The 23,029-nt window shown below is 40.5% G+C and overlaps 1 protein-coding gene across 2 annotated transcripts; it reads left to right on the top strand.

Moving 5' to 3' along the window:
- Positions 1-458: 458 nt before the first annotated feature.
- Positions 459-11,457, top strand: LOC122174547 (galanin peptides-like). Of its 2 annotated transcripts, XM_065594746.1 has the most exons (7): positions 459-763; positions 1,209-1,289; positions 2,004-2,058; positions 3,268-3,339; positions 3,822-3,908; positions 6,968-7,045; positions 11,156-11,457. In XM_065594746.1, the coding sequence occupies exons 2-7, from the start codon at positions 1,209-1,211 to the stop codon at positions 11,206-11,208; spliced, it is 426 nt and encodes a 141-aa protein (XP_065450818.1). In that variant the 5' UTR covers positions 459-763; the 3' UTR covers positions 11,209-11,457. The 2 variants fall into 2 exon arrangements, with proteins under 2 accessions (XP_065450818.1, XP_065450819.1); XM_065594747.1 differs by lacking the exon at positions 3,268-3,339 and having other exon boundaries at positions 471-763.
- The last annotated feature ends 11,572 nt before the right edge of the window (positions 11,458-23,029 follow it).

Genomic DNA, 23,029 nt, shown 5'->3' with positions numbered 1-23,029 from the left:
ACTGATTCAAAGGAATTTTAAAGGAAACCGATAGTGTCTGTCTGGACTGAAGAGAGATTCATGGGGCTCCGCGAGAAAGGTGGGGAGGGGGGACTCTGTGTTCTTGAATGTAATAACAAATACTGTAATTGACAAGGATACGAGGCTTATTAGCCAGCATAATACAGAGCCTTTTCCATTTAGCTCTGCTTCTGTACCTGATTCTCCAAAGAGGGAGCTGTGTTCAATTTACCCTTCCTTATTCTCAAACAACAACAAAGAACTTCTGAAGTTTCAGAGAAAGATAGAAGGCAGGCCAGGCTGTCTAGTAGAACAGAGCTCTTTTCACTGCTGGCCAGGGTCCAACTCAGCCGTAATGAAAGGTAATTGGCCAGGCTGTTATCTATGTGCAGCCCACATCTTGCTTCCAAATGCCTCTAATTGAATTGCTGTAATTTTTGCCCTTCCTAATGCAGTGACTTGGCGAGGGGAAATGACCCAGCAATGTGGGCGGCTCTCGATTCTCCCCTGGGAGAGAGCCGCGCCTGCAAAGTTGTGCTGCAACCCATAAATAGCAGAGGGGGAGCGGTCTTGGGCTTACAGGCACTGCATCCCCCCCACTCCATTGCATCCCCTACTCAGTGAGCGCACCAGAGCCATGCAGTGAGGAGTCCCAGCTGTGACCATCCATTCCCCAGAGCAGCCTGCAGACAGCTCCCTGCCCCACTGCCAGCCAGGACTGAACCCGCGCAGTGAAGAACAGAGTAGCACACCCCAACTCAAGGTACTTTCCCCTTATTTTTAGCCTCTTTGCCTTCTGGGAGGTATTTAACTTTCAGGTACATTAAATCTTAGACCCTGGACGCCTTCCCTTCTGACACCCCATATTAGTGACTGCAATGACTTGTGTGTAGAAGTGGCAAAGGGGGCAGGTATTGTAAAGGCTGATCTCCGTGCCCCACTGCGGTCAGGTTCCATCCCCGTCTCCGACTTTGGGGGTGTTCCTGCTTCCTTAGGATTTGACATTCTCTGCCGTTCCTTCCTGAACTTTCAGATGCACAGGACTCACCCCCGGATACACAACCTTCCTTCTCATAAGTTCCTCCTGTCTCGATGTTTCTTAAGGCATCAGGTTCCTGCGGGAACCTAAGTCGATTTAAACCCCCATACCTGGGATCCCAAACTGGAAGGCAAAGCAACTAACCCGAGCGTTTGTGGTCTCCTTTCAGATGCAGAGGTGGACTAGTCTCCTGTTTCTATCTTTGATCTTTTGCGCCACCCTCTCAGAGACCTTTGGACTCGTTTTATCAGTAAGTATAAATTTCATTTACAGGGGCTCTATCCATTAGACATGCTCAGTGTCTCAGCTGACAAGTACCAGTAAACTGACAGGCACCTGGTTAGATATAGGGCTGAGCAAAACAAAGCAAGTGCCCGAAAATATTTTGGATGGTGGATGAACAATTGGGAATATTGGACATTTTAAAACTCATCTACTTATGACAAATGTGCTACAAAGTAAACAAAACAAGGGTTATTAGTTTTATATTGTAAAGTTCAATGAATGGCCATCTTACTTAGGAAAAAAACAAGGAATTCTTTTGTTTTACATGAAGCTTACAAAATATAAACAGCTGAGACACGACAAATTGTGTAAATCCAAACCAGTATCTACAGGGAAATATATATACTTTTCAGTAAAGCAGATTGGGAGCAGATCACATTTATTATAACTTGTAAGGTTTAAAATTTATAATGCATTGTGTGATTTGCACTTTTGTCTATATAGGGTAAAAATCCTGGTCATGCTGAAATCAATGGCAAAACTCCCATTGACTTCAGTGAGGCCAGGGTTTCACCCAGACTGAATTTTTTTTTTTTATGAATAAAAAAATATCAGCTCATTAGGAACCCTAATGAATCTGTTTGCACAAACCAACCTTCCAGATTCATGTTTCTTTTTTTCAGAAAGTATTATGTAAATCATGCAATAAATAAACTACCTGCACTTTTCCCTCTGTAAGGCAAAAGAAAAAAGGGGCTGGACTTTGAATAGTGCTGGTTACCTACTTGGGCCACGTAAGTCAAATATTTAATTTTCTATATTTTAAAATTCTATTAAAAATGGTCACTTGATGCCTATTGTCGGTCATGAGTGTTCTACCCATTAATCGGGCTATTAAAGTAATTTTTGTTTAAACCTTCTTATGTAAAACTAAAGAGTGTTATTTCAGAGAACCTTCAGTTAGTTACACATTTGAAGCCTGGGATAGAAACAAATAGAATTTAAACTTCCTCTTCAAAAGCAATGCCATGTAAAGGCACTAAATTATATGGAATTACACATTTGGGTATTCTTAGAGTGCTAATGTGTTGTAATTCTTAGGTGGCAAACATCTTGTTACTCTAAAATAGTAGCTTTACCTCCAATTATACAATAATAATGATGATTAATTGTATAGACTCTAAGGGCATTTGCCTTGCAAAGTAGTTATAACATTTTATGGAATTTTGGAGGTCAATCAAGGGGGAAATACTATGGGTGAAATTGGGCCCCATTGAAATCAGTGGCAGTTTTGCCACTGAACTCAGTGGGGCCAAGATTTCACCCTAAATCTACATAAAAATGCCCAGACGCATAATCTTCTGATACTATTCTTGGACAAAACAAACTCTCTGAGATTGTAAATAAATATCAGTAATTTACAAGAGGAAAATATTTAATTCCATTTTGTAATTAAAAACAAACACCAGTGTCTGAGAGGCTGAAAAGGTAAAATTCAAGTTTCCAAAAAAGTATGGAGATGAAAAGTGAAGGTGTCCCAATTGGCTAAAAAGCCTTCCTTTAAAACTATTTGTATCTGATTTAATAATTGTCATTTATTTTTACCCAAGGTTTTCAAGATGCTGAGAGGCATAAAACATACAGACATCTATACCTACCCTTTACTACTTTTTATGTTAAATATTACTGGGGGTTGCCTAATTTCACCCTCTATAGTATATGATAAACATTACAGATAATTAATACTGCTGTCCATATAAGGATCATAACTGTCTTTTTTCCTTTATTATTCACTTTTGTAACTGACCTTGGGATACAAATGTATGCACCTTTGATGTATTTATTGATTCTGTAAATGTCTGTAAGTATATTTGCCTTAAAGCAGCAATGCCAGAATAGACTGTGTTGAAAGACAGACAGACATGCCATTCTGTAATGGGGGCATATATTTGCTGAGTGCCATTTCTCTAAGACTGGATAATAGGCATCATCCTCTGTTGCAGGTCGTATTGATCAGCTTTTACTGATACAGGAAATGCCCATTGCAAAGGGGAGAGAAGAGGCACCTGGGGAATGTAAGATAGTTTTTGGAGGTTATTCATGTAAACTAACTGCAGTTTACTTGGCAACTTTTTTTTTTTTAAGAGGAAAGAGTAGCAAAACCACATTCCTAAATTACACATGAATTGTCCAACTCTGCATTCCCTGTACACCCAAAACTCCCACTGAATTCAGGAAGAGTTTGGGAGTGCAAGCAATATAGGAATGGGCCCTTAATGGATATAAACTAAATACACAAAATTAAAAATTTTAATTAAAATTAAATGTAATTAAAAATTAAAAAATGCCTTCTTTAATAAGCTTAAGAATGATTCCTTTGATTCACTAATTGTACATCATTCCATCAACAATCCCATCATGTTCTCGGGCACAAATGAAAAGAAGGCTATAAAGAGAGTCTCTTTTAAATCTTTTTGAGCTAGCTCAATAAAATCCATCAAAATCAACCTGGAGACTGTAAATGAAATTAACTCTTCATCTCTAATTTATTTAACAGATGCAGTAGATAATCACAGATCTTTTATTGACAAACATGGCCTAGCTGGTAAACGTGAGATACAGCCTGAAGAGGATATAAAAATAGGTAATGAAATTATGAAAGCCAAGAATTTATGCTTCTGTATATAGCATTTTATTTACTACGTTTGAGTTATTGTCCCCCTAAATGGAAGCTTAAGCTTGCTTGTAGGCAGGACAATGTACTTAACATACATGAGTAGTCCCATTGAAGTCAATGAGAGTATTCATATGAGAAAGGAAAGCAAAATTTGGCTCACAGATGCCAGAGTTTGTAGATCTGACCTGAATTATGTGTATTCTGCCTTGTAATAGTTTAAAATGCAGAGTCATACATTGACTGGCAGGACAAAAGCTTTTGAGTTTCCTTCATTTTATCCAAATTAACATATTTGACTATAAAACCTACCTTTTTCTTTATATATCTTCAAAACAAAGCTTTCAAGTCCTAACTGATTAGTCCAGGAGTGTGATCAGTAAGGGACGATATTAGGGAGATCATATATTCGGGAAAGTTATAGAAACAAGAGACACCTTTTATCACATCAACAGAGAACTGAAAGCTGTTGTTGATAATGCTGTATGGAGCTGGTTTTTGATAAATGGATTTCTCATAAGAACCCCATCTCAGGTATAATTGTATAATTTTTCCATAATTAAACAAGATAAATTGTTTCAATTAGAAGACTTAGGGCCTGATCCAAAGCTTAATGAAGTCAGTAGGAGTCTTTCCATGTAATGCAATGGGTTTTGGAACAGTCCCTTAATCCTGAGAGGTGCTGAGCATTCACAACTCTGAGCTCAATGGGAGTTGAGTGCTCTGTACTTCTCAGGATCAGAACCTTACAGTATATCGTCCCTGGTTTTATAACCCTTGTTTGTATTGTAAAATTTCTACTCTATGCTGATCGTAATGGTTCAAAATTCAAAAAGGGTTGCTGTGTATATTCTTGCCTAAATGTACACCCTAAAGCATTTCATTTTATGGTTAATCTAATTCCTACGTATTGGTATGCAAAAATGTTACTTTGTTCAAAATACCTTATTTTCTCTAAGCAAATATTTAGACCAATACAAAAGCCATTTCCTTTTCTTGGTATATCTGAAACTTATTTGTTGAACTAAAAAAATACTCCGATTGCATTCCTAGACAAAGGGTGAATGATGCTAGAGGCAGCTGGGGAGCATCTACAGAGGCAAACTTTTTTTTTTTTTAGTTGCCATTTATTGGGATGTTTTATTTTAAACACTGTGTATAGAGTTTCCAATATCAATTTGTAATAGTAAATATATATATAAAAGGTGATGTGATCGAGTCAATGAGTTAAAGCAGGTACTCAGCTGGAGGCTATTAACAGGAACACACCATTTCTAAACATTGATATATCAACCAACTCTCGCTTGATCGATCATAATTAAACAGAATACAGCTTAGCAGCGGGAAGCTTTTGCTTTAGAGAATTGCAGTTTCATATCTAGATCACACCTACCAGGCAACACCATGTTAAGGCAGCAAATGCTGTGAAATTCCCATCAGCATTTCCTCTGACGTCTTCCATTGGGAGAGCAGGATACACCACCCTCTCCTTTCTGGCCATACATATGGAGGCTCTGTGCTGCTTCAGAATCTCTAGCCCTGCTACTTGGTAGCACAGTTGAGGCCTCCCTTAAAGGAGGGGATTCCCCATGACAGAGTCAGGTGCGTGAGTGAATTTTTAAGTATAACCTATAGGTCCCCTCTTCAGGACTTTCTCTTGACCTACCCATTCTTTGCCTGTTCAACCCACTGCTTGATTTCTTCTAATCTGCACAGCTCTCCAGACACACAGATAGCTCTTTATGGGGTCCAGAAGATGCCTTGGGAGCTGTTGTGGCTCTTTTCTGTATTGTGAGGGAGTGATCCACACATGGCAAGAGCCCTATGTATGGATCAAAAGACATGAGCTAGTCCTCTGTTAGGAAACCTCAAATGAGATCCATTTCTTACTCCAATCCCTAGAAGGCTGATAGTTGTTCCTGTGCTCAGCATTGTACTAACAGGGGAAGACTGAGTCCTGCTCCAAGGAACTTACAATCTAACTCAAACCCTGACAGTACAATAGAGACACATCTGATAGTCAACAAAGGTCCAAAATTCAGGTAATGTTCTTTGCTTATTACTCATTAGTAGGAGAACATTGAATCATCTCCCATAAGTTGTACAATTCTGTTGAAGACCATTAGTTCGTTATAATATAATATATTTTGCTACTCTGAAATATTGATGAAAGGGACAGTTAGTGCACTCTGATCTAGTAACACTTCTCACTGACTCACTATATTTTCCAACTGTGGATGTGTAGACAGTTCCTTTGTAAAATACGTGATCTGGAAACTATACATTGTGGAACTGCAGATGTGGCTTCCCAATAAAGTCACCCCAAGTTGATAGTGCTCAGCACTTTGCAGGATGGAACCTAAAGATTGTAACTTAGTTTCTTATAAACTTCATTTAAGCACACTCCTTCCATCAACTCTGAATCTCCTTTGCACCTGAAATTTCTCATGCAGACCCTATTCAATGGAGACATTTTTTAAGTTTCACTGGCATTGAATTAGGTATTTTGAAAAACATATTTTTCACTTGCGGAATGTAGTGGCTTCTTATAAAATTGTCTTAAAATGGTAATTGTTTACATGTTCAAGGGGAACGAATGCAGTGGACTATTTTTCAATAAAAATGGGTGAATACATTTGGACCTATTTTCTCCGGAAATCCTGAGTCTCTGAGGTCTCTTCAGATATAAACTCACTGACTGGGGTTTCAGAATTTACAAGTTCCACAGACAGCCCTGGAGGACCTTACAAGCACTGTAAACCAAATAACCTGAAGGCTGCTTTAACTTACATTAGTACAGAAGCTCCAGAATCAGGGAGTGTAACAAGCTCCCTGATGTCACCCCATTCTTGCACCAAATGTATTTCAGTGCAGGAGAGAATCTGGCTCTCAGTTTTTCCACTGAACTTTTAAAATGAAGTGTAGCTTCACGGATTTTTCTGAACTCTTACAACTTTAGTCACAATAGTGAATGTATCAACAAATATTCATACTATCTATACATTAAATATCCAATAAATGTTTTCTAGGTAATCTTGGGAGACCAGTGGTTGACGACAATGTTGTACGCACAGTAATTGAATTTTTGACTTACTTGCATCTTAAAGGTTAGTAAAGGTCTCAATCATTTAAAAGTACAGTTTTATTTCAGTCACTGAGGATCTGATTCTGTAATCCTTACTTGGACAAAACTCTTGAATAAGAGCTGCAGGACTGGGATTGAATATATAATTGTAGATTCATATTTAAATTGTGCGACTTTGTTGAGCATCACTGGAGAATGGGCTTGATTATGTTTGACATAACTCCTAGAACATAATGTGCTGAAACAATATCGCTGAATATCCATATTAACAAATAATGGATTGAAATCTGGAAGAAACTACTAAGAGCCTGCTCCCACAAAACACTTATGAAGATGCTTAAAATTCAACATACAAGTAGTGTCACAGAAGTGCATGACACTAAGTATCTGACTAAGTGGTTGCAGGATTGAGATGTTGATTGTAAGCTCCTTGGTGCAGGAACCATCTTTTCATTATACATGTGTACAGTGCCTAGCACAGAAGGGTCCTGATCCTGCTTGGAGCCTGTAGGTACTACCAAAATGACAACTGCCAAAACTGTTTGAACTATATTTAATAGGGTCAATATTTTTACTCTTACTTAAAAGACTGAATAAAAGGATATGTTCCAAAGTTTATCATTATCAAGTTTTACATTTGTGTAAGACAGTGACAAAGGAAATAAATTTTCCTTCCATTTGGACACTGTGGTGAAGTCATATCCCTGAAATTGTGACATCACTCACCTGTGTGGCAACAGCATTCAAACAGAGGCAAAACTCCCTGTGAAATACTGGAGAACTGTCTATATAGGACCTGTAGGACTGAGACCTCTGAGGATGCCTAACTAAGGACTATGACTTTATTATAGCATCAAGCAAACAGAAAACCTGAGTGGTTACTAGACCTCTATTATAATTCTGAAGATCTTCATGAGTTTTTCTGAAAATTTCAGGCAAAGTAAATTAATTTATTTAAATATACCTTTTTCAAATTTTCAGCCAATATAGAATTGCTCCTTTCAACTCTGCTACATTCAAAATATTTAGAAAGTGATTTGCATTCGGAGAAAAAAAATAACACAGTACATGCCTTTAATCTTCCTAATTGCAAGCATTATGAATCTTTCATTCAAAAGTCACCAATTTTGTCACATGCCTTCTCTATAAATCCCTACCTTTGAATATAATGAATTATAGATACTTTCAGAGCAATGAATTTATTGTTAGATAAAATTACAGGTGCTGTGTTTTTGTTTTAATTAATGCACTGGAATGAGACATTTGTGTTTTTATTAATTTCACTTTACTGTGAATATCTTTTCAAGTCTGTTAACTTCAAGATTTTATGAATTTTATAAATAAAACTCTGGACAGTTTTGGCATCATTTTCTAAAATGATCTGTCTTGGTTCAGAAAAATCCTCTGCTAAGACTACTGTAAATACTAAAATACAACCAGTGTTAACTACTGTAAATACTAAAATACAACTTCAGACTACATTGCACAGTCTATAGAGACTGTATTTGTTTGAATGGTATAGTTAAGGATCTTTGAGCAATACTGTCACTTCCAGGGATTCAGAATACTTCAACTGTCCAGCCTCAGTCCAAAAGCAAACCTAAGATTTTGTGCCATTCTCAAGCATTTTTCAAAAACAGCACATCCTGGCTTACCTGAATCTCATGGAGCATGTTGAATAAGTTAATACAATCAAAGCTTGAAAATACCTTCAGTTTCCCCAAAATCTCTAAGAGGTCGTGGTAGGACATGACCATGTTTGGGATAACAGAGTTTTCCCGATAACCCTGGTTTTGCTATATAATAAAAACATTAATGTGGATTAACTGCACAAAAAACCCTCCTTTTTGAAAAACAATTGACATTTTTACAGAAATGTCTAATATGCAAAACTGGGGCCCAAATCTGCTATCCTCATTTTGAGAAGTAACTTTCAGAGGGTAGCCCATTAAAATCAATGGATCTGTTTGGAAGGTGAGTCTGGTCTCTGGAGGCTTAGTAGTAATTATGCAGCTGTTCTGTGCTCTGGGCTGGGAGAGGGTGGTTCCACTTCTCTTCCTAATTCCTGCAGAGCATGTTTACTTAGTCTCTGTGGGGAGTACGCGTATTTTTCCATTCAACATTTTTACTCATCTGATAGATTACATGGATCTAAAATAACATTTTCAAACATTCATACAATGCTCTAAAAATCTTTATTCTCCCAATCTTTCAGTGCTGTTTCTCCCTGTTAACTGAACAATGAGCGTCTGTCCAAATCCACATTTACAGGGTAGTCACTTGAAATAACTATTGTTTGAGGACTCTACTTATCCATACATGGGCTATTTCCAAGTGAGGGAGTGGAAAGTCAGTATTGGTGAATCCACCCACAAGTTGGGAACAACAGTCACCGCATGAACAGCTTGAAAGCATAAATGGCTCAGGGAGGGTGTCTCTTGGGACATCCATGATCAGGGGTATTGATCCTGATCTGGTCACCCTACATAGGGTAGACATGACCCCAGTGTTGTCAATAAGACCACTCATATGCTTACTGCAGATGAGTTAGAGTTCCCATTCAGAGGAGGGTTATTGGCCCTCAGTCTCTTAGTGCTAAAAGAAAGTCCAAGGAGATCCTGATTTAATATTGGTCAGCTGGTGTTTCTATACCAGTGCAATAGAGACATTTCTGTCTCCCCTGTGTAAGCTATGTCCCAGTGTGGGGGTCAGAGCAGCCTCCTGAGCAGGAATGACTGGGCAGGGCTGGGGAATAGGCTGAGCCCTGACCTCCGCAAACTGAGCCAGCCTGGAGAGAGAAGTAATGTGCACCTAGTAAAGAGCTGATACCAATTACTTTCCCCATGGAGCAAGTGTCAACCAGGGGCTGAACTGTGACTTTTTGAGTAACAATTACCTGGTCTGCTCTTTGGACCGCACAGTTACGTGCTCCTCCTTACTGTTACCATCAACCTTGAGACTACACAAAAACCAAATCCACTGGATCGTGGACAATTGCTTTTCGGTGATGCAGAACTGGTACTCCAAAGCTACAAAACACAGAATGTTAGCGAGTGATGCTACATTTTTAGCTAACAATGGCTACCAGCGAGAGCTTGACATGAATATGTACTCCAAATCAATATCTGATTTAAAAAAAAATTCAGTCCAATAATAATAATGTAATATAAATGCTTTTTACACATCTAGTCAAATGTCAGTTTATTACAGTAAATATATTGATTTATGCATTTTCTTTCTCAAAATAATCCATTTTATAGAGAAATGTTTTTAACAATAATGATTATTCAGATAATTCATATACTTCCATCTTAAAGAGAAGGGGCATATTTATAACAACTCCCTCACAAGTGATTTCTTGGAGGTCACTATCACAGTTGGCCTTTTAGGCCCCAATGCTGAAACTGGCTCGGTGCAGGGTGTAGGAATGTGTTCCTCCCTAATCACAAGCCTTGAAGAACGGCAAACTGTTCCCTTGGCAATGAGGCAGGAGTGACCTTGTTCTAGCGCCTATGTTTGGGAAACTTATTTGGCTGATTTGATTGTTCCCTCGCAGCTGGCATTCACGCGCTCAAGAGATGGGTTCGTTATCTTATGTGCATGTATACTGCCTGGCTTTTTTATGCGCAAGATTTGTACCAATGAGAAGCGTTGTAAGCAGGGAAGTGTAAAGAATAAAAGCCCCAGGAAAAGTTCCTGGAGGTAGAGGGGCTTTTCGGCTACCACAGACCTGGTGTTCTGTTTCCTTTCCTGCGTTGTCACCACAGCAGGGGTCTGCCCAGCCTGAGCCAGTTGCAGGATCAAACTTAATCAAACAATATTAAATCTTATGATACTGATATTCAGTGATATGAATCAAAACATCAAGGTCGATGTAGAAGGTTTTTTTAAATACTGTAAATTATAACAGGAAGTTATGACTTATTAATATTCAGAAGAAACATTAAATAGCCTAGAAATGAGCCATGAAAAGTATGAGCCTATTGCCTCATCTATGGTCAAAGGGAAGCAAAGTAAGAAAGTTTAGCGATCATAAGGTTGATTTTTAGGAATTAATTGTTAATACTAAACTTTGCACTTAACTATTTGTTGCTAAAAATCATGACTGTGTTTTTCTTTTTCCCCTTTGCAGAGGCTGGGGCACTAGATAATCTACTTTCATCAGAAGAAACAAATCAGTCCTGAAAAATAATGTATTTATACTTTGTTGTATTGTAAATGAAGACTAAACTCTAAACAGAGCTTTAAATGAACAGAAGATGGTGATTATTGTTTACATTACTCTTATACAGAGTTACACATGGTAAACTACTTTCTGCCCTTTTTGTTTTGTTTTTTTCTGTGATGTTACAATGTAAGATTTTTGCCTTGATAAAAAAAAATTCTTTAGGTAAGTGGTAAAATAAAAGAACAGCTGCATTTTGTTTCATTTTCCTTACAATAGCATGTTTTCAAATTACATATAATGCACAATATGTAGTATATTAAATACATGTTTAACTTTAAGTATACAAATCCTCCTAAGCCTGAGCACTGTACCTGTGTCAACTCAACCCCCTGTGTAGATGCAGCTAGATCAATGGAAGAATGTTCCGTCAGTCTAGCTACCATCGCTCGATGAGGTGGAGCTCTACAGTGATGGAAAAACCCCTTCTGTTGCTGAAGGAATCTTCTCCGGTCCAGCGCTACAGGTCCATAACGATGGTGCTGTAACTGTGCCGCTGTGGCACCCATATGGTAGACATGGCACCAGTGTTGTCAGTAAGATTACTCATATGCTTAAAGCTAAACACATGCTTAAAGAGCTTTTTTGGATCAAGGTCAGAGTGCCCTGCACTTACAGAATCAAGCCCTGCAGAAGGAACTATGGAATTAAGTTAGAGAATATGTAATCCTCCCCAAGATGGATGCAGGCTATAGGGCTGCAACTCAATCACTAACATACCTCTGGAGTGGATTTGGTTTCCTAGATCATGTGGTTTCTTCTCCAAGTGCACTGATAAGGATCAGGGTAGAATCTCCTTCTGCATGGCCACTGCATCTACACCAACCAACCTGCTGCACAGAGGCACTGACTCCGTGGGTGCTCTGGGGCTGGAGAATCCCCAGGGAAAAATTGGTGGGTGCTCTGCACCCACTGGCAGCCAAACTCCCCGCCCCACCTCACCTCCACCCCTGAGGCGGAGAAGCGGCGTGCTATCTCCCAGTGCTTGCTGCCTCAAAACAGCTGTTTCGCGATGTAACAAGCTCTGGGAGGGAGGGGGAGGAGCGGGAACGCAACGCACTTAGGGGAGGAGGCGAGGCCAGGGCAGGCATTTGGGGAAGGGGTTGGAATGGGGGCAGGGCAGCGGTGGAGTTGGGGCGGGTCCGGGAGTCGAGGGGGGTCGAGCATCCACCGGTGCCAGCAGAAGTCGGCGCCTATGCTACTGCATAGACTCACCATGAATAGAGTGACCAGCTAGCAACTGTGAAAAAATGGGTGTGGGGGGGAGGGGTAATAGGCACTATATAAGAAAAAGTCCCAAAAAAGGGACTGTCTCTTTAAAAATGGGACATCTGGTCACCCTAACCATAAGCCTAGGGAGTAGAGCCCTGCAGTAGGATTGGGAGCCTGCGGGTCCTACAGGACCTGCTGCCATAATAGCGGGAGCAGGATAAAAATTCAAGAAACAATGCGGGAGCGGGTGGTTCATGTTGTTTGCAGTGCAGGAGGACTGTTTTTTAAATCCTGCTTCTGCCCCACAATACCCATTCCCACTACCACCCGCTCCCGCATTGTTTCTTGATTTTTTATCCTCATCCCTTGGGAGAGCTTTGGATGGGCCCTCCACTTAGGTGAATTTTATGCTATGTGCTTACAGTGCTATGAAGCATTGGCTTCATTGATCAGAGTAAGCAGACTGTCAGAAATTCCAGAGGAATTACTACATAATCTGATATTCACTTTTATTATAGTTAAATCTATTCTAGTAGCTACCTCCAGTAGCCAAACCCCTGTCCTTGTGGCCACTTTAAAGTTAATCAACATATGCTTTTTCTTGGATGGTTGCTCAGGGTCTAATCTACTAACCACCAAAATCAATGGAAGCCTTCCCTCAACTTCAATGCGTTTTTGATCAGGTCCATAAAGAGCAGGTGTCACTGGGATGTTTTGGGAAGTAGTGCAAAAAGTTTTCACCATCTGAGCTGCTAGAGCTTCAATATTTGAGAATGAGATTCCAAGACTAGCAAAAAGAAGAAATAACAAATTTTAACCCTTATTCCACTAATATTTTCCACACTGCCACCTAATGACCTGATCCAGAACCCATGGAAGTCAACAGAAGTCTTTCCACCTATTTCCATGGGGTTTGGATCTTATGAATGTTTAGGATTAATGGACCTCTCTGCAGTATTCAACCACAAGGATTCTACTCTTTCTATGGAAAAATAGTTGATTCCAATACCAATTTCAAAGAACTTTAACTCAGTATGATTTTGATTTCTGTTCAAATAGAATGAGAAATTCAGTTTAAAATAAACAGAGTTAAATTACTGTAATCAAATTAGTACCGCTGCTAAACTGATTCCAGTTAAAATGTTCCTAAGTAGTGATGGATACATTTTATAAAGTTTTGTTGGGATGTTTGTTTGAAATTCTTTATACTGGAAGTCTCATGAGATCAAGCTTTCTTGGACGATTTCCAGTGCTGTCTGACTTTGAGCTGATAGCCCCACAAGACCAGCTCTGATTATGGTATTATTCCTCAGATACTACATTGATTCACAGATTCTAAGACCAGAAGGGATCATTATGATCATCTAGTCTGATCTCCTGCATAACACAGGCCATATAATTTCACTCAGTAATGAGCACCATAAGAATTCCTATCAGTAAATATTTCAGGATTTACAATTCCAAAATAAAGATACAGAAAGGCACATTTTCAAGGTATCCCTCCCTCCCCATTAAGTGCCTCCCCAACCTTAATCTTTGCAAACCATAAAAAAAAAAAATCTTGACCAAAATTTGTGTAGGCTTTTATTAGGGCTGTCAAGCGATTCAAAAAAATTGATTGTGATTAAACAATAATAGAATACTATTTATATAAATATTTTTGGATGTTTTCCACATTTTCCAATATATTGATTTCAATTACAACACGGAATACAAAATGTACAGTGCTCACTTTATATTTATTTCAATTATGATTCAATATTGTTTCAATTCATTAAAACAAGTACTGTAGTGTAATCTCTTTATCATGAAAGTTGAACTTACAAATGTAGAATTATGTACAAAAAATAACTGCATTCAAAAATAAAACAATGTAAAACTTTAGAGCCTACAAGTTCACTCAGTCCTACTTCTTGTTCAGCCAATCACTCAGACAAACAAGTCTGTTTACATTTGGGAGATAATGTTGCCCACTTCTTGTTTTCAATGTCACCTGAAAGTGAGAATAGGCGTTTGCATGGCACTGTTTGTTGTAGCCGGCGTCACAAGATATTTATGTGCCAGATGCGCCAAAGATTCATATGTCCCTTCATGCTTCAACCACCATTCCAGGGCATATGCATCCGTGCTGATGATGGGTTCTGCTCAATAACAATCCAAAGCAGTGCGGACTGACACATGTTCATTTTCATTATCTGAGTCAGATGCCACCAGCAGAAGATTGATTTTCTTTTTTGGTGGTACCGGTTCTGTAATTTCCACATTGAAATGTTGTTCTTTTAAGACTTCTGAAAGCATGCTCCACACCTCGTCCCTCTCAGATTTTGGAACGCACTTCAAATGCTTAAACCTTGGGTTGAGTGCTGTAGCTATCTTTAGAAATCGCACATTGGTACTTCCTTTGCATTTTGTCAAATCTGCAGTGAAAGTGTTCTTAAAATGAACAACATGCTGTGTCATCATCCGAGACAGCTATAATATGAAATATATGGCAGAATGCAGGTAAAACACAGAGCAGGAGACATACAATTCTCCCCCAAGGAGTTCAGTCACAAATTTAATTAATGCATTATTTTTTAAATGAGCATCATCAGCATGGAAGCATGTCCTCTAGAATGGTGGCCAAAGCATGAAGGGGCATACGAATGTTCAGCAGATCTGGCATGTAAATACCTTGCAATGCTGGCTACAAAAGTGCCATGCGAACGTCTGTTCTCATTTTCAGGTGACATTGTAAATAAGAAGCAGGCAGCATTATCTCCTGCAAATGTAAACAAACTTGTTTGTCTGAGCCATTGGCAGAACAAGAAGTAGGACTGAGTAGACTTGTAGGCTCTAAAGTTTTACATTGTTTTGTTTTTGAGTGCAGCTACGTAATAAAAAAAATCTACATTTGAAAGTTGCGCTTTCAAGATAAAGAGATTGCACTATGGTACTTCTATGAGGTGAACTGAAAAATACTATTTCTTTTATCATTTTTACAGTGCAAATATTTGTAATAAAAATAGTATAAAGTGAATACTGTACACTTTGTATTCTGTGTTTTAATTGAAATCAATATATTTGAAAATGTAGGAAAGATGTTCGAAATATTTAATAAATTTCAATTGGTATTCTTTTGTTTAACAGTGCAATTAAAACTGTGATTAATCGTGATTAATTTTTTTAATCGTGTTTACTTTTTTGAGTTAATCGCATGAGTTAACTGTGATTAATCGACAGCCCTAGTTTTTATATTATTCAAAAATTCTTCCATCTCTACATCTTAGAGATAAATTTAGCAAAATATTATTTATGTTTTAATTTAGGGAAGGACTCATCCATCTAGCTTGCTGAACAATGTCAATATTGGAGATTTCATCCAGTTGTAAAACTATAATCAACCCCACAGGCAAAAATCAGATAAACAAGATAGTTCTTATACCATGCTATGAGGACCAATCCTATTGATGGAACACACAGAGAGAACAGACAGACACACATCCAGTGTGCTTCTGCAGAGAACTAGAGAATTTCCTTCTACCCCAAAGTCCCTCACTTTATTAATTCCCTCCTGCATACAACACATCATGGTCCCCTCTAAGAAGAGGAGGACCAAGAACTCTGAGTTGAACTTAACTCCACAAACAGACTCAGGATCTGGTAAAACAGTGGAGAGAACAAGTTCAAGGGCCAAGGGCCATATTGAGACCACTCCATCATTGGCCTAGACATGAAAATCTAGAGAATATTAGCTTGAGTGCCCTACCTGCACTCAGTTGCCATGATGATACCTGGAGAGGAACATCATTTCTCTGGTTGAAAAGAACCAAACCATAAAGGCTTCAGAGATCAGAGTCAAGCTGCATTTCACCAAAAAGTAAATAGGGACTAGATACAGTCTTTAGAAAATGGATGTAGTATGTTCCCTGAGGCTCACATCACTGAGCTACATGGGGCACTACATTCTGCATTCCCTATTGCTTCTGAACTGTCTTGCAGAGTATATTAACACAGTCACACACAATTACAAAGTTCAAGCAAATAGGGCCCATCACCTGACCAGCAAATTACTTCTCAAATAAGTGGTATAATTGCAATTATAACTCCATTGAGATATCTCTAGGATTCTTTCACATGTCAGCACACAATTATTTTTCAAGGGATCCACAGATCTTCCATGTCTGGGCTAATGAATGTCCAGAAATGAACATGATTTGACCAAAATGGGATTGTTTTAACACAGTGCTCTAGCAATCAGATTTTCCCATTCAGAGACTGGTTTAAAGGCAGATCAGTTCAATGTAGAAATAATTATTCCAATGTTCAGGTGGCACAACTGACATAAAAACGGCATACTCAGATAGGGAGTTATTAGCCAGATGATAGAATACATGTATTTTCCCACCTGTCTACTAATGTAAAGGTCATATTACAAACATTAGTACCAAAGTACAGAACAGGGATTTGCAACATACTGAAGGCTTGAAATTTCATTTTAAAAATTGTTGGCAAATTGGGAGAGACATAATTCTGCTTTCAATGTTACAATAGTTAAAGAGAAAGTGCACCCCTTTTTGTCAGACTAGCACAGTGTAATTTCACAAGATAACAAAGTACCCCAGCATGAATTATCTCAGAAACTATTCTGACATTTCATTTGCTAGTCTTCTGCTTTCTAAAGAAGATATGATATAATAAGGTTTAGAAAATGAATGACTGATACTGTAAAGTGAAGGCCAATCAATCTTATATATCCCATTTCATAATACAAGAACAAATGGCAACTAAATTAAATTAAAAAGCAACAAATTAGAATTAGGCACAAGGAAATACTGGTTTAGAATTAAGCCAGAACACATATGTCAGGAGATTATTGAGGTGACAGGATTCAAAGGGTTAGCTATCAGTACAGCCATTACATTTTCACTAGATAAGTAACAAATACATTAACACCTTAATGTCAGTTTGACTTTCTTTTATTTTTATTTTTTTTGTGTCTGTGTGTTTGAACACGTTGCAAATTCACAAAATAAAGTATTTGTTACTTAGGTTAAGAATGAGTGTTTGCTCAATGCTTTGGGTAAGGGGCAGTACATAATTGCACCACCCATGGAAGAATTGTGACTCAAAGATTGCATAGATACTTGTACTCATTAATTGGGTATCTGAATTTTAATCATGAATATTAGATACTTAGGGGCCAATATTGAATTTTCATAGAGTTTAGGGCACTCATCTCTTTGCATGTGGCGCTCAGCACCTCACAGACTTAAGCCCCTTATAGGCAGAATTGAGCTGGAGATAAAAGCTGTTTCTGGCACATCTCCTTCCTAAAATATACTGCATACAAAACAGTCATTTGTTCCCAAGTCCCCACTGCATCAGGTTCAATCAAGGAGCCTTTACAATTCAGTGCCTGTATGTTCCATTATTTGTGGTATTCCTGAATGAGTTTACCAGTAGTAATTTTTCCTTGAGTCAAGTCAGTACAGAACAAATGCTCATGGATATTATTAGGGAGTCATTCATAGAGCTGGTCAAAAAACAGAATTTCCGGTCCATGAGATATTCTGAGCGTTCAGAATTTGGATTTGTCTCAAATTGGGACAGAGTCAAAGTCTTAGAATTTTTTATTAAATCAATATTTTGTTTTAACCTTACTGAATTTTTTTGTTTCAGCTCTTACGTTACAGCAGTGGGTCTCAAACTTTTTTACTGGCGACCTCTTTCACAGAGCAAGACTCTGAGTGCGACCCCCCCTAATAAATTAAACACACTTTTAAATATATTTAACACCATTATAAATGCTGGAGAAAAGCGGGGTTTGGGGTGGAGGTTGACAGCTAGCGACCTCCCATGTAATAACCTCACGACTCCATGAGGAGTCCCGACCCCCAGTTTGAGAACTCCTGCGTTATAGTATAATTTATAATATAACATTGTCAAAAGAACAAAGCTGAAATGGAACATTTCAATAATTTCGCACTGCAACAAAACTGATAAGTTTCTGTAAAAAGTTTTGATTTTGTCAAATCAGCATTTTCAGATGGAAAATTGTTCGGCTAGAAAATTTTCAACACATCATTCACTGTTAGAGGTACCATTTTTCAAGCCTAGTCATTTGTGGTTATAAAAGTTTTCATGGCATTTTTGTAAAATTTGTGTTATGTACTTAGGCCTGGTCTACAGTACGCGGTTATTTCGGAATTAGCCGAGTTAATTCGAAATAAAACTGATTCCATCCACACGACCAAACTGTTTTTTTCGATTTAAAGGGCTCTTTAATTTGATTTCTGTACTCCACCTCAGCAAATGGAGTAGCGCTAAAATCGAGATCGCAGTTCCAGGTTACAGGTACTGTGGACGTAATTGGCCTCCGGGAGCTATCCCAAAATGCTCCCTTGTGACTGCTCTGGACAATGCTCTCAACTCCAATGAACTAGCCAGGTAGTCAGTAAAACCCCGGGAACTTTTGAATTTCATTTCCTGTTTGGTCACCATCAGCAAGGTGACCATCAGCACAGTCCACCATCACAGGTGACCATGCAGAGTCCACCATCACAAAAGACCACGCAGTCCTGGATTTGTAGATGAGCTCCAGCATGGTCCAAACGGGAGGTACTGGATCTCATCGCATGTTGGGGAGATGAATCTGTTATGGCAGAACTACATTCCAAAAAAAGAAATGCAAATACGTATGCTAAAGTCTCCAGGGCCATGATGGAAAGAGGCTACTCCAGGGACACAGAACAGTGTGGTACAAAAATGAAGGAGCTCAGGCAAGTGTACCAAAAAGCCAGGGAGGTGAACGGGCGCTCTGGGTCACAGTCCTATACATGCTGCTTCTACCGTGAGCTGCATGCAATTATGGTGGGTGACGCCACCATTACCCCACCACTGTCCGGGGACACCTGCAAGGGGGGAGTTGCAGGGAGCGAGGAGGATGAGTTATTGGAGGATGAAGAGGAGGAGGAGGAGGACAGTGCACAGGCAGCAGGTGGGGAATCCGTTTACCCCCCTAGCCAGGAACTATTCTTAATGCTGGAGCCAATAGCCTCCCCCCACTCCCAAGGCGGGCTCCTGGACCATGACCCTGGAGAAGGCACTTCTGGTGAGTGAGAGCCTGATCAGAGCCATACGGTGGGGGGTGAGGGGAAACCCAGCCGTGCTGGGCTGTTTGCGTTTAGTTTAAAGGGCTCATTCCTGCTCAGAGCCTCATCGGAGCCACGCGGTGGGTGCGGGAGGGTGTGTGTGTGTGTTGTGTGAAGTGATCATCCCAGAGAGCCCGCAGGCCCTCCTTTTATATAGTAAACCCACCAGGCATTGCTTGCTATGGGAAAGGGGGTCTGGCAGTTTGAAAACATTGAAGTGAATGCGTAAGAAGCAGAACCCTGCATGCCCCTAGGGCTTACCATGGCTGCCTGCAAGCTGAATTCTGTTGCCCGGCCATGTCTGATGGCTTACTCACACCAAAGTGGCAGGCACTTCAGTATGAGAGGCAAAATGCGACCTTGTACAGAAAGAACATGTGCTGTGTACTATGAATTGCCTGTTTCACTGAGAAAGAGTGTCCCCTTTCTTCTCTAAAATGTATCTTTTAAAATACTACCCTCCCTTTTTCTCCTCCCGCAGGTGCAAATGTTTCAATGCGGCCCCTATCTACTCCATCCCAGAGGCTGGTCCAGATTAGAAGACAGAAAAAACGAACTCAGGACGACACGTTTGCCGAGCTCATGCAGTCCTCCCGCACTGATATGGCCCAGCTGAATGTGTGGAGGCAAACAATTGCGGAGTCCCATAAAGCGTTAAATGAACACGAAGAGAGGAGGGACGCGCGTGATAAGAGCAGGCAGGATGCTATGGGCAAGCTCATGGGGGAGCAAACTGACATGCTCCGCTGTATGGTGGATCTAATGCGGGAAAGGCAGAAAGACCACAGACTGCCGCTGCAGCCCCTGTATAACCACCCTCCCTCCTCCCCAAGTTCTATAGCCTCCTCACCCAGATGGCTAAGAACACTGGGGTGGGGGGAGGCTACGGGGACCCACACACTCAACACCAGAGGATTGCACAAGCAACAGAAAGATGGAATATCCAAAATTTTGATTTGGTTTCTGGACTTGTCCTTCCCTCCTCCTCCACCCCCCTAACCCAAACATGAAACTGGCTTTCAAAGCTTCTCTGATGCGCAGCACACCCTGCACTCTTCTAATTGTCCTGTTGTCTGGCTGTGTGAAATTGGCCACCTGGCAAGTTGCCTCAACCTCCCACCCAGCCATAAACGTCTCCCCCTTACTCTCACAGATATTGTGGAGAACACAACAAGCAGCAATTACAATTGGAATATTGGTTGTGCTGAGATCTAACCAAGTCAGTAAACTGCACCAGCGCGCTTTCAAACGTCCAAAAGCACATTCTACCACCATTCTGCACTTGCTCAGCCTATAGTTGAACTGCTCCTTACTACTGTCCAGGGTGCCTGTTTACAGCTTCATAAGCCATGGCATTAAGGGGTAGGCTGGGTCCCCCAGGATAACTATAGGCATTTCAACATCCCCAACAGTAATTTTCTGGTCTGGGAAGTAAGTCCCTTCCTGCAGCTGTTCAAACAGACCAGAGTTCCTGAAGATGCAAGCGTCATGCACCTTTCCCAGCCATCCCACTTTGTTGTCGGTGAAACGTCCCTTGTGATCCACCAGTGCTTGCAGCACCATTGAGAAGTACCCCTTGCGGTTTACGAACTGGCTGCCCTGGTTTTCCAGGGCCAAGATAGGGATATGCGTTCCGTCTATTGCCCCGCCACAGTTAGGGAGCCCCAGCGCATTAAAGCCATCCACAGTGGTCTGTACATTTCCCAAAGTCACTACCCTTGATAGCAGCTGGTCAATGACTGTGTTGGCTACTTGCAGCACAGCAGCCCCCACAGTAGATTTGCCCACTCCAAACTGATTCCCGACTGACCGGTAGCTGTCGGGCGTTGCAACCTTCCACAGGGCTATGGGCATTCGCTTCTCAACTGTGAGGGCTGCTCTCATTTTGGTGTCTTTGTGCTTCAGGTCAGGGGACAGCAAGTCACAAAGTTCCATGAAAGTGACCCTACGCATACGAAAGTTTCGCAGCCACTGGGAATCATCCCAGACCTGCAACACTATGTGGTCCCACCAGTCTGTGCTTGTTTCCCGGGCCCAGAATCAGCGTTCCACGATATGAACCTGGCCCAATGCCATCATGATCTCCCAATCGCCACATACCGTGCTTCTAGGAAAGTCTGTGTCCATGTCCTCATCAGTATAGTATCAGTATAGTAATCGCGCTGTTGTCGCTTCCTCGCCCAGTTGTGCAGGTACTGTGCTGGATTATGTGCGAGATATTTACAATGGTCAAAACTGCAGCGGAGATCTAAGTGGTCTCCATGCTTGCCGCGCTATGGCGCCTGCACGGGTAATCCTGGAAAAAGGGCGCGAAACATAGGACAGCAGAGTGGCAGCGGATAAGGTGCTGTTCGGTTCACGATAGCCGAAAAAAGGCGGGAAATGGTTGTCTTCTGTAGCTTTCACGGAGGTGGGAGCCCAGGACAGACAACATGGAGAAGCTTGGTAGCGTGGCAAGAGCGGGAGAGCAGAGTTGGCGGTGGAAGCTGTGGTGCTCGGTTCACGATGGCCGAGCAGACTTGGCAGCGGAAGCGGTCGATGAGGAAGAGAAAGAGTAGATACTTATAGAGATTACATAGAAAGATGAGAGGAAATGCGAGGTGGATTCATAGTACCAGGAGAGAAGCGGTGCACCGTACTGCACCATCTGCTGAAAGCAGTATGGCGTCTGCACTCCAAAAAGGCGTGAAACAATTGTCTGCCATAGCTTTCATGGAGGGAGGAGCAACTGACGACACACACCCAGAAACACCCGCAAGAATGTTTTTGCCCCATCATGCGCTGGGAGCTTAACCCAGAATTCCAATGGGCGGCAGGGACTGCGGGAACTGTGGGATAGCTACCCACAGTGCACCGCTCTGACATTCAATGCTAGCCTCGGTACTGTGGACGCACTCTGCCAAATTCACGTGCTTTAGTGGGGACACACAAGATCGAATATATAAAATCGCTTCTGAAAATTCGAATAGAATAATTTTGAAATAATTTCGTACTGTAGACGTACCCTTAGTTACCTATTAAAATTCCAGTGTAGGGTAATTATATCCTGCCTCTCTACATTCTTTCTGTAGGTTCAATTGGATAGGATATTCCTCTCCACTATTTGTCCTGTTATGTAGTGTTTGAAGTGTAATATAACAGCTGCCATGTTTCCCCCTAGAGAGGTGATCTCATTTGGAATCACTATTATATAGTATACTCTCCCATATCCTATTTACAGGTAAATTTTTAAACAGCCTCTGACTGGTCTCCAAAATTGCATATGAAAAATTGTGTGTACACCCATTTATGTATGCAAACTGGTATTTGCACGCACAAATTGGGTGTCTAACAAACCAGTGGAAGCAGAGAGAGAATATAATTGTTTATAGTTGTGTTATTTTTATTTAATTTTCAAACAAAGCCTCAGAAATTACACACGCACATTTTGTATTGG

Source organism: Chrysemys picta, chromosome 4 (assembly GCF_011386835.1).
Source record: "Chrysemys picta bellii isolate R12L10 chromosome 4, ASM1138683v2, whole genome shotgun sequence".
NCBI classification, from domain to species: Eukaryota; Metazoa; Chordata; order Testudines; family Emydidae; genus Chrysemys; species Chrysemys picta.
Note: the sequence above shows the minus strand (reverse complement) of the source record. Positions and strands in the feature narration are given on the sequence as shown.